Below are 17808 nucleotides of genomic sequence, written 5' to 3'. Positions count from 1 at the left end.
TGATGAAATTGATGATTGTTGTAGTTTTGATCTCCATTCCTATGGCTAGTGAGTAGTTTCCTAGCTAGGGAAATGGTGAAGCATGTATGAATGATGGAATAGTGTAATTTGGGGATAATTGATGGAGTTGATGATATGATTAAATTTGGTTGATCTTTCATGTGCATGTGTGTGATTAATTGAGGTTTGGCCATCTTTGATTAATACACTAGATTGCATTGTAAGCTTGCTATGATACGGACCATTGATTAGTGAACTTGCAATTTCACGATTGAGGTGCTTTGTGACGTTCCCTAGGTAGTGTGTAGCGTAGTTGACGCTAGTTAAACCTCTAGGTGAACCATCTTAGTATGCTCTTTTGGATACATGATGATTTTCCTTCATATCGCTTGACTTAGTCGGTTTGACCTCCCAAATTACCGTTTCCATTATGATTGCATGTGGATCCATTGCCCTAGTGTCTTAGATTGATTTTACACAAGTTTTGCATTACCTAGTTTAGCCTTAGTTCTACCTCAAACCCCTTCTTGATTTCGAAATAGCTTGATTTAGGCATCGTGCACTTGATATCCATTCCCTTGGGTTCGACCTTGACTTACCACTACGCTAAATAGGGGTTAGTTAAGTTACAAATATTGTTTGATAGGGTGGGGTGGTAGCCCAACAACCTACCGTTCTCCTTCCCATCAGCAGCGACTGTTTCTCAAGCTCCAGTGCCACCACCGGCACCACAGCAACTCCCTGGAGCCCGGCATTTTGACCAAGGGATTGCAGTGAACATCCTCGATCAACCAGACCTTAACATCCCACCTGGTGAGGCCATTGAGGCACCCCCCCTAGAAGCTCCTCAACATGCTCAAGAACTACTTCCTGCAATTGCACCAGCGTTGCACCCTCTTGCGCAGCAGCTACCTCCTGGTGGCGTAGCAATCCCATTTTTCTACGCCATGCAGCAGGCTCAGGGAGGCGGTGGGATACCTCACAACTTCAATGGAGGGGTTCCCACCTACAACATAAGGGTACGTAGCACCAATTTGCACGACCATGGAGTTGCTTACACTGTAGGAGCAGCTGAAGCTATGTACCGCATCTACAATGATTATGCGACGAGGGTGGATCTTGTAGTGACTCAGATCATCATCAAGCGCCATGATGTTGTGGTTCCTTCCCTCTCAACCGCCTTTGCCGCTGGAATCCAAGACGGTGATGTACTCACCGTGGTGCCTGTGGTATAATTTCTTTCTATATTATCATCCCTTTAAATACTATATTATCATCCCTTTAAATACTATATATTAGCATTTTATGTCATATGCAATCTCCTATTATTATAACCCAAACTTGATTAAGTGGGTGCTTCTTAAGTGAATATGTAAATTCTTAGTTGTGCATCATTTTTATCTAGTTGTATTATCTACGTTTATATGTACAGTATAGTATATTGCGTACCAACTGTCGTTTCAAATAGGTATACAAGTAATTAGGGAGCTTTTAACATATGTTACTGGACTTGTGTTAATATATATTCATGTGGTTTACGTGCTTATTTTTTATGTAAATTGTATACAACGTACAACATATATAACTCACATAGAAAGTGTAGTTGTTTTAGCATGTTATAAAGTCAAAGCTATGGTACCAAAATTATGTCAATTAATTTCGCTGAATACTCTATGGTATAAGGGTTGATCCATTTTGATGTGTTGATGTTGAATTTAAATTTCTTATTTTTAAGGATTATAATTACGGTTGATTTTTTAGACACAAAAAAAATAATCAATTCTTTATTCCTTCAATAACTGTAATCTATGAGATACACCAGTTGAGTGAAACGCATTTCCTTTGAAAATATTTACATTTTCTTTTTTTTCCAAAACATAATATAGGAAATTTAGAGCTTCAAGTGTTCAATTAATTTCCAGTGTTGCCTCTTCTGAAAGGAGACTTTATGTGGAGTAATTATTATATATTCACGGATATATTTTAAATGTATATGATGTTACGTGTACAAATAGAATTGGTTACTACTATGCATGTTTATAAATGACTCAGTAGTTTTAATAATGTGTACTAGTTAAAGAAAATAAGGTGGTGGTGACTGTCTTACTTATTGATATCATACATACATTTTGTAAATCAAGTATTTGTATTGTCATTTGTAGCTTGCCTTGGTTCGAGAAAATATTTTACAAAGGAGAGACCTTCTACATTTGTTCCGACCCACATTTATAAACAATTTCTTTTTTTAGCATTGAATTGTATTTTGGTATAGAACCCGGATCATAATGTGGACACCAGATTCAAGCGATTCATCGTACAAGACTGTTCTTCTTCCCCTAGGGAGCTTAGGGTCAATGCTCTACCAAATGCGACATTGTACGGAGCATATGAAATGTGGGGTGCACAATACAGCGTTGACACAAACAACATGATCGGGATCCATAACAATGACGTTGTCACAACCCTTCACACTGTTGCTGAGACCGGGATCAAAAACCAAGATAGGCTTTTCATTTTGCCAAACAACTGGAAGTAGGCAGGAGGGTTAGTGTTTGGACCCTAGATCAAATGCATTGTTGTTGTGCATGTGTTATGAGCTTGTGGTGCACTATGGTTGTCTTAATGTGGAACAATTTAAACTATTCTATGTCTTTGTTGTAGGATATTTAAACTAATCCTAAGGTTATATTTTGTGTTGTGACTTTGCGGTTGTAATAGTTAGTGTTGTTAGATGCTTCTTAATCTGGTTGGAGGTAAATGTTTAAGTAACCTTTAATTAGTAGTGTGTGGTAAGTAGCAAGTCTAAAATCCTTGGCTATCTAGTTAAAAGTTCAGTAGGTGCGTAGGCTGTAGGCCGAGTAGTTAGTAGAAGGTATGATGGTGGAAGTGTATTTCACCATTTTACTTTATTATCTGTATTATTGTGAAATATAAGAAGTATTATTATGTTTTAGTACTTGTATTTTGTGTTTTTGGAGTATTCATTGGGTAATTAAAATAATTTAGTTATGCTGAGCAGGCTTAAAAAAAAAATACAAAAACCGTAACAAAATAGTCCCAACATTTTGGTAATTATCAAGTAATCCGAACATAGTAAATCCAGTTTGGTATATTATTTGTATTCCATGGTTATAATCAAATGATGTTGCTACATTAGGTTGACCTTGTTGTAGCTAAATTAGGGTGACCATTAGACACTGTACGACATAGAACTATTATATTAATGTTTGGGGAATAATACTTCCTTTTTGCGAAGAACGTAATTTTTAATAATTCATTAATAGGACTTCTCATCTGGGAGTATTTGTAATTTGCATAACCTTTAGTAATTTGTATGACACACTTAACATAATTGTAGGAAACCATGACATCAGAATGATTTACCACCTAGCTAAATCATTAATAAGATTGTGATACACTTTATAGAAGTCCGTCGTGTATTACGGATTTGAAGACCCAATATAAGAAACCATTAATGCCTCTCAACTACCAAACTCATTGTATATAAAAGTTACATACAGACACAAATACTGTTTCTATGGTATATTATGGTAAGGTAAAATAGTAACAAATAAAACACTTAAGCGTTGTGTGAAGAGTTATGGAAGCAAATAGTGAGCGGACTGTGTATGTAAAGTCGACAATTTTTTGTGGGCCTAGAGATCGCCTTATGGTTCCGTTGAGTATGGTTCAAAATGATCCATTTACAACATCACCCTCTGGTAAGCTCATTGGATCACCGATCTCTTCGAGTGATCTTGAAGAGGTGCAAGGTCATCTTGTCTGTGATTCATTGGGCTCCACTGATGATGATGATGTGTATGTAGAAGAAAATGAGTTGTCCGCAAGGAATCTGTTGTTGTTATATCCGTGTTTGTCTCCAACAAACACATACATGGATGAAGAAGTATGCAGTGAGCAGCACAAGGGTGAAAGTGGTGTACATTAAGTACAAAACAACAACCTTACCTTGTCTACAAAACTTCAAGTTGACTTGAACTTGGTCCCAAATTCACCTGAGACCACTAAGGAAACAAAGAGATTCTTTGGTTTGGGAAAGATGTTTAGGAATCGTAGAGGTAAGAAAGCAGTTAGTGGCCAGAAGTCGTGGAAGCTAAACCCTTGGTTTATGGAGAGACTCTGGAGATGTGAGTTTAGACGACCTAAGGTGTCAAAGGACACGGAGGACAACCAGAAGACAAAGCCTAATGAAGATGGATTAAACCTGGAAGACAAGTAAAGCCTGGGATGCATCGTAGCTAGATACAGCCGTGTGGAAGATTATACTCTCGTACTTTGGTGAGCAATTTAACTTTTTGCTTAGGAAATAATAATCTGTTTAAAATAATTATAGTATTAAGTTAGAAGTTCAATTTAATTATGTCTACTTCTCTTTAGATTACAAACTGGTAATGTAATACATCAATGTTGTTGTGATTTTGACCAACAATTGGGCTTTTATGTTATCGAGCAGTCTAAATCTAGTTCTAGGTTTGTAGTGTATTTTGATCTTTTGTAACATTGTAGTAGCAAAAATAGAATGCTGGACTATGGATTGGCCCTTGTGGCCCAAAAAGTGGTTAATGTGGGCCCATCTACTGTGGCCCAAATTGGTGTTATGATATTTGTGGTGTAGGCCTGTCCAATTCAATTCACAGGTATACATGTAGTCGTGGCAAGAATGAATCGCAAAATATTGTTTTTCATGGATTGTGGCCCAGATGTAAAGGAGTGTGTTGGAGGCCTACTGTATTTTACTTATAATTATTTTGAACTTGGGTTTATAATAAAATGGTTTATATTGAAAAATGAGGAGCAACACAGTACTAATAAATTGTCAATAATAAATTGTCACAGTATTAATAAGCTGTAATATTTTTTTTATAAAAATATAAACTTTCGTTTGGCCTATCTTATGTTTATGTTTTAAGCACGGTGAACGCTGAATCAATGGAGTACCACATTAGAGTGATTAAGAAGGAATAGGCGATGTCATTAGTTGTATACAGAGTGAACAAAGTAGTCTACGAAGATGCTAGTTTCCAGGCACTGAAGTCTTAGGTTTGAACAACATTCGCAATAACATACGTTGTTGTGAAAAAAAAGGGAATAACAATAAATTATAAAGTCTCGGACACATCGATAGAGCAATCAACAAGCAGGCTGTCGTCCTCAACCAGCCAACTCATGTTTGACGCTGAAGGTGTACTCCGACCCTGGTAAAACAGCAAAGGAAGTATAGTGATGATTTAACACATATGTATACAAATGAGTTTCAGTTTCAGATGATTGATTATGACTATGACCTTCTTTTTGAGATTTGTCCTGCAATATGGGGAGCTGTATGCCCCTGTATCTGTTTCAGTGGTCGTGTCAGTGTCACCCAAGGTGATTGAGCGATCCTTCAGAAGACTATCTACGTCAGCCAGCCAGACCAAGTTGGCTGTTGATGGAGTACCTGGTGCCTAAACAACAGACCAAGGTGTCCTTACTGGGTCAACATCGGAACATGTGGTATGGTAAAACAACATAGACTGTGGGTTGTATTGATTTTACCTTGCGCTTGTGTGGTTTTGTACCAATTGAGGGCTTGTGAGTTTCTGCATCCATGTCTGAGTAGCCAATGGAGCAATCGACTAGCAGATTGTCGGTCCCATCCTGCCATTCTAAGTTGGAAGAGGACACATTACTCTTTCCCTGGCCAAACAGCTCTGAGTTTAGCCCATAATTTTGAGGCAACAGTTTGTGGCAACTAAGGTTGAAGATATGTGGAATTTACCTTTCTGTTGTGTGCGGTTGTAGCCTTTGTGGGGAGAATATCAGTTTCTGGTATAGTCTCAGGCAATCCAATAGAGCAGCCGACGAGTAGACTGTCTTCCTCGTTCAACCAATCCAAGTTTGATGAGGATGGACTACACAGCACCTGGTAAAATAGCATGATATACTGTTTACATTCGACACAACCAAGTTCATAATCAATTACATCACCAAACAAAATGCGTGACCATTGATAAATTACCCTCCTATGCACAACTGCATTACTCTTCTTCGTCCCAGCACTCTTTTGCTGAGTACTCAACAACAACAATTCATCAGTAGCATAATAACACAATGTAATTGATGGGTTCAAATCAGCAAAAAATAAAAATCAGCATCTTGTTCAACTTACCTTTTTTTCCAAAGGAGTATGAGTATCCGAAGGGGGGTTACTTACATTGACCTCCCCTTTTTTGGGCTGTAACTAAGTCACATAATAAATTATTGATATTAAATATAAGTCATCACTGATAGATTGCTTCATGGGTGTTGATGAAAGGAAGTATACCTTGTGGTGTTTTTGTGTCTTAGATGGCTTCTTTTTAGCTGCTGTGGAAACACTGGCCTTTCTCTTGGGAACTGAATGCTTACTTGGCATCTTTGTAAGAATGGGTTGCTTACATGCCTTCTTCGTAGTTGCTCTTTCCGAACGTGCCTTCTTTGTAGGTGGTGTTGTCTTGATAGGCTTCTTGTATCCTATTTCTGAAAGACCCTTGTATCTGGTTGCTTTTGGCCTTCCACGTCCTCTTTTTTTTGTTAGCGGATCTTTCAATATGGCATCAGGGCAGACATCTTCATCATTCATCTCTTCTGAAACTACAGCGTGTTGATGCGCTACTGACTTAGAGCGATTCCCTTGAGGACTGTGATGCACAGCATTTGACCCATCTTCTGGGTATACTAGGGGAACGGTTTGTGCTAGTTTCTTTCTTAAACATTCGGTGACTTGAGATTTGAGTTTATCCAGACTCTTAAGCACCATTTAGACAGTCACATCATCAACCATTGCTGCCTCATCACAAATTGGCTCAAAAGCGTTTAACATAGTCGTATACCGTTGCACCTCTGCTGTCTTATCAGGATCATGATACGACACTCGCACTCGAGTGTGCTTCCGTAGTATGTCTTTACGCCATCGATTAGAAATGTATCGATCAGGAATATCTTTGACATGATTCAGATCAAAAATCCGAATTGTGTGTCTACACATTATCCCATCAGTTTCAAATTTTCTACACTCACAGCATACCACCTTTGTTTCAGTGTTGAAAGTAGCAGAGTATAGTCTCCTTTGTTCAGTTAACACATCCTCACTTTTCCCATCAGGTACGATCCAAACGCGATCTTCAATCAGATACTGAATGAGAATGTCCGTAACCTTATTCTCTTGCCGTGGAACACAGTACATCATTCGGATACATTCATTTTGGACCTCTTGAAACTTGGTGTCAGTGAAAATTTTTTGAAACAGTTTCTCAACATTGAAACCGGTAACAATTCTTCGGATGTACTTAGAACATTTGGCATCCGCATCAGTTTCATCCCCAACCCGCTTCTTCAATGCACTATCATATTTCACAGGGAATTCAAACAATTGAGTGTTCCTATGAAGAAACCCATCAAAAAAACTGTTTATACTCTCGACTCGTTGCGTGGTCTTCATGCCCGCCCAAATATATTCCTTCATGAAAGGAGGCACCCACATATGTCTTTCTTTGTACAACATGTTCAGCCACTCGTTGCTCTCCAACTCGAAGTTCGTAACTAATTCCAACCATCGATTCTCGAACTCTTGAATTGTAAAGCTTTTGTACACAACGGACTTCAACTTTCTCTTGATTTGCTTATACCTGCAATAAATTAAGTATCATCAATGCAAATTAACTCTTTCCACAAACCCCTATTTCAAAGCCATTGGGGTGACTAACCTGTTACATTTACCAAGCTTATCCGGAATCTTTCTCATTATGTGCCAAATACACCAACGATGACGGGTATTCGGCATGATCTCCTCCAAGGGCTTCCGCATGGCGGGTGCTTGATCAGTTAGAATTGATAGCGGGGGTTTATCATTCATACACTCCAACCACTGCTTAAACACCCAACGAAATGTGTCTGCATCTTCCCGAGACACCAGTGCACATCCTAGTAGAATGGTTTGCCCATGATGATTAACACCTACAAAATTCGCGAACGGAAGGGCATACTTGTTGGTCAAGTATGTTGCGTCAAAACAAACCACGTCCCCAAACTCCTCATACGCAGCACGGCTACGGGGATCAACCCACAAGACGTCCTTCAACCTTCCTTCATCGTCAACCCTCTGAGTGTGATAAAAATTCTGGTTCCTGGATTGCATGTGTTGAAAATAATTCAACATAGCAACTGAGTCTCCTCCTTGCATTTGCAGCCTCCTCTTTTTATAAACCTCGTGTTGTAGGTCTTTAACAGTAAGTCCTAGATTTTCGCTCCCCCCCGCCTCAGCCGCCATGCTACCATGTATTTGCGACACTGATACACCTTGGTCGAAAAAATTAAATAAATTCTTCCGAGCCCTTGATGTATATTTCTTCATTCTATACTCTTTCACAAGCTTCGCCAAGGTAGGATTAGGAGTGTGGTTTGAATGCTCCAAGTTAACTTTCTTTATTACCCATTTACCTTCCCGATTTGCACTTGCATAAACCATAGCTCCACAATCACATTTCTTAGATCTTCTTTTAGAGCGACTTAGATCATCCTCCACCACGACCCCTCCCACTACACCCCCCGAACCACTCAAACCCATTGCCTTAGCCCTCTTCTTTGCTTCCCGTTGCGCCCTCATGTCCGGTTGGCCATAACACTCACATCTCCACGTTGTAGATATCCGCTCTCTCACCTCCCCTCTAGAATACGCACCCTGAACCCTGCTCATTCCAAAGCCAATTTGCTCCACATACTCTTTATAATATACTTCAACATCTTGCCATGAATTGAACACCATTCCAAGCTTCAGTTCTTCCACGTAACTAACCACACTAATGTGATTACTCGCTACAACTGTTTTAATTGTCGCAACCGTTTTGATTGGTGTTGTGTACTCCATCCTATTCAAATTGCAATGGCTAGGCTGACCATCTACATAAGGAACAATTACACGACTATTATCAAGATTCCTCGACTCCTCGATGCAGTTACCCTGTTCAGAGCTCAAATCCCTACACCTAACACCGCTCCCCCTGTCTCGGACAACCACACCATTACCAGCAGCACCCGGTGAATCACCACAATTATGCATTGCCAACCAAGTTTTAACACCAACACCAACGCCAACGCAAATCTACAGGCAACAAGAAGCAGATGTACAAATTGCAAGGTTCAAAAGGATTAACGTGACATACATATCAACTCCACATATACGTCCTCCAAAACACTTGGACATCCACATGAATTCTTTCAATTACACTAAATTACTACCTACTACAAGCAACCACTCACATCAAATATTGTACATTGACGCAGATTCTTTAAACTGATTTTGGAAAAAAGTCCGTATATCCCCAGATCCAAAATCACCTATGCATCTCCAATCATACTTAGGGTACCAGTGCCTTGCAATATCTATTTTATTATCATATTCACAAATTATACTTGCAATATCTATTTTATCATCATATTGACAAATTATACTTGCACTTGCCAATTGTTCAAAAAGTCTTACTTTTAGGTAAATAATATAGTTATTGAGTTGCTAATCATAGTGCATCATCACGATAATATTTTTTTCCCACCGACATTATAAAATTATCTACAAAATAGTCCTACATAAATTAGCCAACAAACTAATCACAACACCCAAAATTATATGCAATGCTCAACAATAGCTCTGATACTTACCAGATCTAACAGATATGAACGACCGACATCACTCCTCCAACGCTGCGATCAAAGCTCCCTGAATTTTTAGCATGCTCTCAATTGCACTATGAGTCACACAAATGGTGATATAGCGATATTGTTCTAAAATTTTTAGTAACGGGAGTTAGTTTCAATCGTTAGGAGATGCGTAACGGAGGAAAATCACTGCTACTTGAGCTGTACTCTGAGTCATCACCAAGTGCCAACGCATTATGCTAATTGCTTACTCGGATTGCAAGGTGGAATGAATACTGTTCCACTTATTTACGATTCGCCCCTAAGATGAACAAATTATGTTCATCTTGAAGATGAATGGGGGCCTGCTCTGCAAATCTTACTGTTAACTACATTCCCACAAATAATTTGTTAAGAGATATCAGTTACTCTTAACTTAGCTTGCTCAATTCATCCTAAAGATCCATTAATTTCATTCAAGAATACAATCATTTTCATAGAAACGAAAATCATAGAACAATTCAAAGAAAAACCAATATTCTGATTAATTTCAAAAAAAAAAAATTGGCAGAAAATCAATTGACAAATGTACTAAAAAGGGGAGAAGATACCTTGGCATGAATCGAAACCCTTGAAAAAAATGAATTATTTGAAATATTTCGGTAATTACATATTTGAAAGCGAAATTATATAAAAAGAACCCTTAATCACCAATCGAAACATATAATAGATAGGCAAAAATAACCCAAAAAATCGATAATCTACAGAGGGAGAAGTTATGCAAGAGAGAGAGGGCATTATGGAGATCGAAATCAAAGAAAATTTATATCATAGCAAGGAAATTAAAAAAAATGATTTGACAGAGGTATTCGAATGATATATTAGCAAAATAACCAACAAATTTATAAAGAGCACAAGATTACTAGAAATTGAAGAGCAACGAAAGAAATTACCACCATTTCAAGCCCAATTCACCCAATTCGCTGAATTTTTAAAGTTTTGATGGAATTGACGAAGAGGTATTTGGTTATTAGGTTTAGGCTGATGGAAGAAGTTATAGCGTTGAGTGAGTAGCTTCCACTTGAAGCCACGTGCAAGGCATATGACTTTCTAGACGCTTTTTAATATCGAGACATTATGAAGACCCCAAAAAGTGTCGAGAAGACACGGGATATAAATTTATTCATTGACACCTTAGGTACAGCGTCGACCCAAAAGCGTCGAAAAAGTAAGGGAGTTAATGTGTATATTGGCATACCCATGATCATTGATCATCCTATTGAAACTATAAGTTTCTCCATTGTTAGTTGAGACGAACACTACAAGTGGGGGGGGGTGAATTGTATGTGAGTTCCTAGTGACTACTTTTGCATAATATAAACAGAATAAAATAGGAACTTGCAAAGCACACACGATTTTACGAGGAAACCTTCCAGGGTCCAACTGGAAGTAAAACCTCGACCCTACCTTAGGGATTTCACTATAATAGGGCAAACACCAAGTTACAACCCAATCTAAGTCCCACACTTAGATTCACTCGTACTCCCAAAGTACAAAATCTTCACAGCTTCACACTGAACTCTCAACAGTATGCAATGTATATTAAACACACTCACCCAAATAACCCAACCAAATACTAGTAATGACACCTAGTATATGATAGGCAAGCTATGCAAGAAACCCGAAACTAATATGACAAGGTTATAAGCTTGGCAAACTTACACAATTAAAGCTCTGTGATTTCTCCACGCATAAACTCACAAAAAACCTAATGAAATGAGATCGCTTCTATTTATACAAGCATCACTCGTATAGCAAGTAGGTTTTCCAAAAGATAAAGATGTTAATTTTCCTTATATCAAAACATGGTTTTAAGTAAATCTTTTTAGGGAAAATCTTTTACTGAAAATAAGATAAAGAAAGATTATGGTAAAAAAATAATATCTTTTTAACAAACTAATTTTAAGAAATAAACCTTTTAGAAAATCTTTTCTCAAAATCAATCTTTTATATGTTCCCTTTTAATTAATTTGCCAAACTAACTTGCCACGCTTCTAATAAATCTCGTGTATAACCTACTTATCATATTCAACAATAAATCTAGAAGATGAAATCTTAACTAAACCATATTGCTGCGCCGCGCTTCCGTAAACGTAGGTTAACTGGGCTTCACGCAGACTAAGTTCCTCATGTAGGTGTCATTGGCTCCTCATGGTGATTTGTTCTGCTAATAACACAATCTTTCACCTTGATTCAGCTCGATAAACAAAGAAGAACCTTGTGATGTCTGTACTACAAAAGTAAATATAGCTACCTAGTGTTGATTATCTTAACCTAACTCATTTAGTTGTCAAACTAATCAAATTTGAATTTTCTTTCCTATAGTATTATGAAGAAGATACATGGTCGTGCTCCATAGGGTCCTACATGGAAATCACATATGATAATGTCACATCATATATATTGTTATTATCTTAATAAACATTGCTAAAACAATTGCTAATTTTATGTTATGTTTGATTCATTTGATTTTTTTCTATGGTAGTGCCCACAACAAGATAATGAGTTGATTGTGGATTATACGTAATGAGAGTCATGCTTGACATAGCGACTCATTGTACCAACACTATACATCTTGATGAGGTACGACCTAAAACGTAGTAAAATGCTCATTTATGTGATTTCAAGGCTTAGCCACCAAAAACTAAGTATATTAACATGTTATGATAAAGAACTAGCTCATTAGTTAACAAATGTAGAAAATGGGCAAAATAGAAGTCATTTAGGCCATTTAGGATGAAAATGCGTCCTTAAATTTAGTAAAATGCTCTTTTTATGTGATTTCAAGGCTTAGCCACCTAAAACTAAGTATAATTGACAGGTTATGAGAAAGAACTAGCTCATTAGTTAACAAATGTAGAAAATGGGCAAAGTAGAAGTCATTTAGGCCTTATTTAGGCTATTTAGGATGAAAATGCGTCCTAAAGCTTAGTAAATTGCTCTATTTATGTGATTTCAAGGCTTAGCCACCAAAATCTAAGTATAATTGACATGTTATGTGAAAATACTAGCTCATTAGGTTACAAATGTAGAAAATGGGTAAAGTAGAAGTCATTTAGGCCTTCTTTTGACCGTTTTAACCTAAGTATTTAATTTTTTTACATATTTATTTATACATGTTTAACTTAAATATTTAATTCTAACATAATTTATATATATTCCAAGCTTTGCAAGGTGCAAAAGGAATATCCGTTAACAGGCAAGGACCTTAAAGAAGTTCGAGACATGTTGGCATCTTTCATCACCTTCAATTTGTAAATGTCACATCATTTTGAATTTATACTTTGTTAATTAACTTTTAGACTACAATATTGACTAGTTAGTATGGTTTGTATTTATGTATATGACACTTTTATTCATTGTATTGCATTTGGTTTTTAATTATTAATGTCTAAATATATATATTTATTATTCTTGTTATAATTATTAATAATAATTATATTATGGCAAAATTTATAGCAATAATATGGCAGAATATTATAGCAGAATTATTGCAGGCAAAACGAAAAAAAAAATATATATATATATATATATATATATATATATATATATATATATATATATATATATATATATATATATATATATATATATATATGTATATATATATACATACCGGTTTTGAACCGATGGCCTTGCTTCAGTTTATTGTCACCCCCCAAATGACCACCGTATCAAAACCGGTGGCATTGGGGGGTTTTGAACCGGTGGCCAATTGATATTTTCGCCTAGTTTTTTAGGAGAAATGGTAAAAATTAATTAAATATGAAGGAAGTACAATTGGTGGAAAAATAAAGTATGATACTCCCTTCGTTTCGCATTAGTTGTAATAGTAGGCTTGACTCATAGTTTAAGAAAATTATAGACTAAAATTACAGGCTTATAATATAAAGTATTGTTAATAAGAAATATAAATAATAAAAAAGGTAGTGTGTGTAGGGTTGGTAGGAAAGAGAAATCAATAACTACATATACACTAAATGACACACCATCAATGGCAAGTACTATGTACTATGTACGTTAATTACAAAAAGATTTATTTTTAGTTATGTAATAGTAGCTACAAACTTAAACAATGAAATACAAATATCAAATCAATAAATGATGCTTTTATTATTTCCTTGGATAATTTATGAATATAGTTTTAATTAAATAACACTCTATGGATACTTCAAAAATACTTGCCAAGAACAACACATGTTGATTATTCTTAATGTTATTTTTTTCAACTATTTATTTTGTTGTTCTTTAGCATTCAATTGATATAAATATAGCATACAAAAGTCATAAAATTTAATATAGTGTTAATTTGGAAAGTTGATATTTTAAATTATCATGCATGGAGCGGGACCTAATCGAGTAATTTAATATTTGTGAAAGTGGGGTTAGTGGGAAAGAGAAATTATAAAATGGTGGATCATTTTCAAATAAAGTAGTATTGCAACTAATATGAAACGGCTAAAAATGAAAATTGTTGCAATTAATGCGAAATGGAGAGAAGAGTTGGGAGGAGAGAGAGTCTAGAAATAATAAGTATGATAGTTGGGGTCCATTAGGAGTGAGTTATCAGTAAAATATCTTCAAAAAAGGAAATCGAGCAAGTAATAAAATACGACCGTAAAATGATATTGGAGCAAGTAACAAAATATGGTAATAATAATAATAATAATAATAATAATAATAATAATAATAATAATAATAATAATAATAATAATAATAATAATAATAACAACAACAATTACAATGATAATAATAATAATAATAATAATAATTTCTCCTTTTTCAACAGAAAATAAAAAAGTAAATTCCATTTTAGAGCCGTATGCAATGTGAAAAAGATGCATGTACGGTTGTTCAATTCTATATTTTTCGTGTTTTTCCGTATTTTTTCTCTTCGCCTCATTGTATTGTGCGAGATAGAAGAATTCTTTTTATGGTATATCATCAGGGTAATGATTCATCAACCCGCGAGCTCGTTTTATATTTCTTATTCAAAGTTAATGAATTTTACTAAATTGAAATTTTTTTTTACATAAAGAACTTATTTTTACTGATATGAAATTATTTTGTGAAGTATTATATTAATTTTAAGATAAAGTGAACCGGACCTAAACGGGGTTAGTAGGAGAGAGAAACAATAAAATACTAGTAGATATTTAGCTTAACAAATAAGAAAGTGTTGCAATTATTATAAAACATATGTAAAAAAATGTCGTGATACCCTGTCTTTTATTTTTAAAGTTAAAGCAAACGCTTATAAATAGTGTTATGCCAACTATATCTCTAAAAATGTCTATTTACATATATACCCCCATTTATGTAAGAGTATTACATGTGCAGCATTTTTCCTTTTTTCACCAACGTAGCTTTTTTTTTTTGATTTTTTTTTTTTTGGATTTTTTTTTTTTTTTTGCCTTTTTTTCCTATCTTTTAAAATGTTTGAGATAGTTCATATAAATAATGTTTGGACAATTATACCCTTTTAAATGTTTATCTGCTTATTTGCACTCAGCTCGTTAATGTTTGCTGACTTATATATTGAATTCGTAAAAATAATATGCGGACATTTACACCCCTAATTTTTTCCCCTCAATTAATAATTACTAAGGCCTTGTTTGGTAAAGAGTTTTTTTGAAGACCTTTCATCTTATTTTGCCCAATTAGAGGTATAACCAATTAAAAAAAGCTAATTTGGGTGTAAATAGCTTAATAAAAGAGTTTTTTGGGCTCAAAAAGCTCTTTTAGAAAAAACTCATTATATTAGCTTATTGAACAATTAGATTTTTGGCTTTAAATACATTGAAACAACTAACAATTAACATCTATTTACCAAACACATTTACACAATCCAATTATTATAACCAGCTAATATAACTAGCTACTTAAATCAGCTAATGCAATCATCTATCTCAATTAGATACCGGCTAATTACCAAAGACGGCCTAAAATTAGGACATAAAAGCAAACTCAAAGAGATTTTCGGACATGACTAGCTATGTACACGCATCGCGCACGTTAATTACCCTAGTATTATAAAATGAATAGAGTACTACTCCATCCGTCCCATAATACTTGCGACGTTGGAGTGGACATATAATTTTTTTTTAAAAAATATTATATAAGTTGGTTCATTTAAAACATTTTTTTTATTATATAATGTTAGTTGAGACGACACTACAAGAGGGGGGTGAATGTATGTGAGTTTCTAGTGACTACTTTTTCGAAATATAAAAACAGAATGTAAAGAAACTTGCAAAGCACTCAATATATTACGGGGAAACCTTCCAGGGTCCAACTGGAAAGTAAACCCTCGTCCCTTCTAAGGGATTTCCAAAACTAAACCAATTCACTATAATAGGGAAAACTCACAAGTTACATCGATATCCTATTATACTCCAGACTGAACTTGCTACACAGTAGGAACCTATCCTACCCAACCTAAGTCCCACACTTAGATTCACTCGTATTCCCTGAGTATTACTCACTCAACTTCACACTAGAAGCCTAAACAATTGTATGCAAAGATAGGTTACACACTCACCCAAGAAGTGGCGGCGCTGGTGCGGTGCGACCTGGGCGACCACACAGGGCCCCTTGAATATTAATTGGGGCCCCAAAATCATATAAGATGTTATTATGAGTCCAATATTAACTAAAGATTTTCTTAGCTTGTTGGTAAGGAGTAGTGGGTTTTATATGGGAAGTCAGGGGTTCGATTACCAGATGTACCCATTTGATTAATTTTTGCACAGAAAACTATGAGTCTTTGTTTAATTCTTGCACAGAAAACTATGAGTCTTTGTTATTTCTTTTTTTTTTCTTTCTTTCTCTTTCTATGATTAATTTTTTTATTTTGTTTATTTTTGCATAAAAACTACTCATATTGAGTCTTTTTTTTTTCTCTTTTTTTCATTCTTTCTCTTATTATACTCTCTAACATATCTTTACTACTCTCATTCTAATGTCTATTGGTTTATGACTTATTTTTATTTTCCTTAATTTCTTATATAAAATTACACCTAATTTTCTATTTTTCAAATTCTCCTATACAATTAATGATTAGTTGAAGAATCTATAGGCAAGTATTGTTTAAAACACTTATCACATCCTGTCTATAAAGTAATTAACATAGTTTTTTCATACAAGTTGCTAAAATATTTTTATGATAATATCTTTTGCTATATCTTAGAATTAGAGATAACTAGCTTTAAAAACGCTCTTGAAAATATTAAAGATTTATAATGTAACGTGACAATTGAAATTAATATTTACTAAGTATCATTTTATCGAAAGGGGCCCAATTTTAAAAATCGTACGGGGCCTCGAAATGCTTTGCCCCGCCCCCTGCCAAGAACCCAACCAATACAAAATAATATACTGCTAGTATATGAAAGGTAAGTTACGCATGAAACCTGAAACTAATATGATGACAAAGTTATGAATTTGGCAAACTTACACAATTAAGCACAATTCGATCTCTTCACGCATAAACTCACAGATTATAATGAAATGGGATTTTTACTATTTATACAAGACTAATTGCTCGTATTAAAAGTAGGGCTTTCAAAAGATAATTATGTTATTTTACCAAAATCCCAAAACACGGTTTTTAATTAAATCTATTTTAAAGAAAATCTTTTTGGAAAACTTAGCAAAGATAAATTATCAAAAGAATAATATATTTTGATAATTCTGTTTTAAGAAATAAATCATTTTAGAAAATCTTTTCTTAAAAACTTATCTTTTTAAACTTTCCTATTTTAAGAAGCTTGCCAAGCTTTTGTCACATTTCTAATAAGTCTCACGCGTAAATCTAACTAACATATTTACAGCAAATCTAAAAGATAAAATCTTAAAAAAACTAATTTGCTTCGCCAATATTCTGTAAATTAGGATACTTGGGCTTCACGCAGTCCAGGACTAAGTTCCTGCTGCATGTCACTTGTACTCCAGTTCAGAACTGGAACTTCGCAGGCCAAGTTCTTCCAGAACTTGCTTGTCTTGAACGCAGACCAAGTCAACACTTTAACTTGTTGTCTTCGGGTTCCTATTAGAAAACTTAGACAGTTCTTGTTA

The 17808-nt window shown here is 35.1% G+C and overlaps 1 protein-coding gene across 1 annotated transcript; it reads right to left on the bottom strand.

The window, feature by feature from the left end:
- Positions 1 to 6799: 6799 nt before the first annotated feature.
- Positions 6800 to 9097, bottom strand: LOC145604075 (protein FAR-RED IMPAIRED RESPONSE 1-like). The gene is made up of 2 exons (XM_081660023.1): positions 7746 to 9097; positions 6800 to 7667 (listed from the first exon to the last, which is right to left on the bottom strand). Exons 1-2 carry the CDS (start codon positions 9095 to 9097, stop codon positions 6800 to 6802), a joined length of 2220 nt encoding a protein of 739 aa, XP_081516149.1.
- Positions 9098 to 17808: the final 8711 nt, after the last annotated feature.

This window comes from Chenopodium album, chromosome 22, assembly GCF_948465745.1.
Source record: "Chenopodium album chromosome 22, dcCheAlbu1.1, whole genome shotgun sequence".
In the NCBI taxonomy this organism is placed as follows: domain Eukaryota; kingdom Viridiplantae; phylum Streptophyta; class Magnoliopsida; order Caryophyllales; family Amaranthaceae; genus Chenopodium; species Chenopodium album.
The sequence above is the reverse complement of the archived record's forward strand: the minus strand, read 5'-3'. Positions and strand labels throughout refer to the sequence as shown.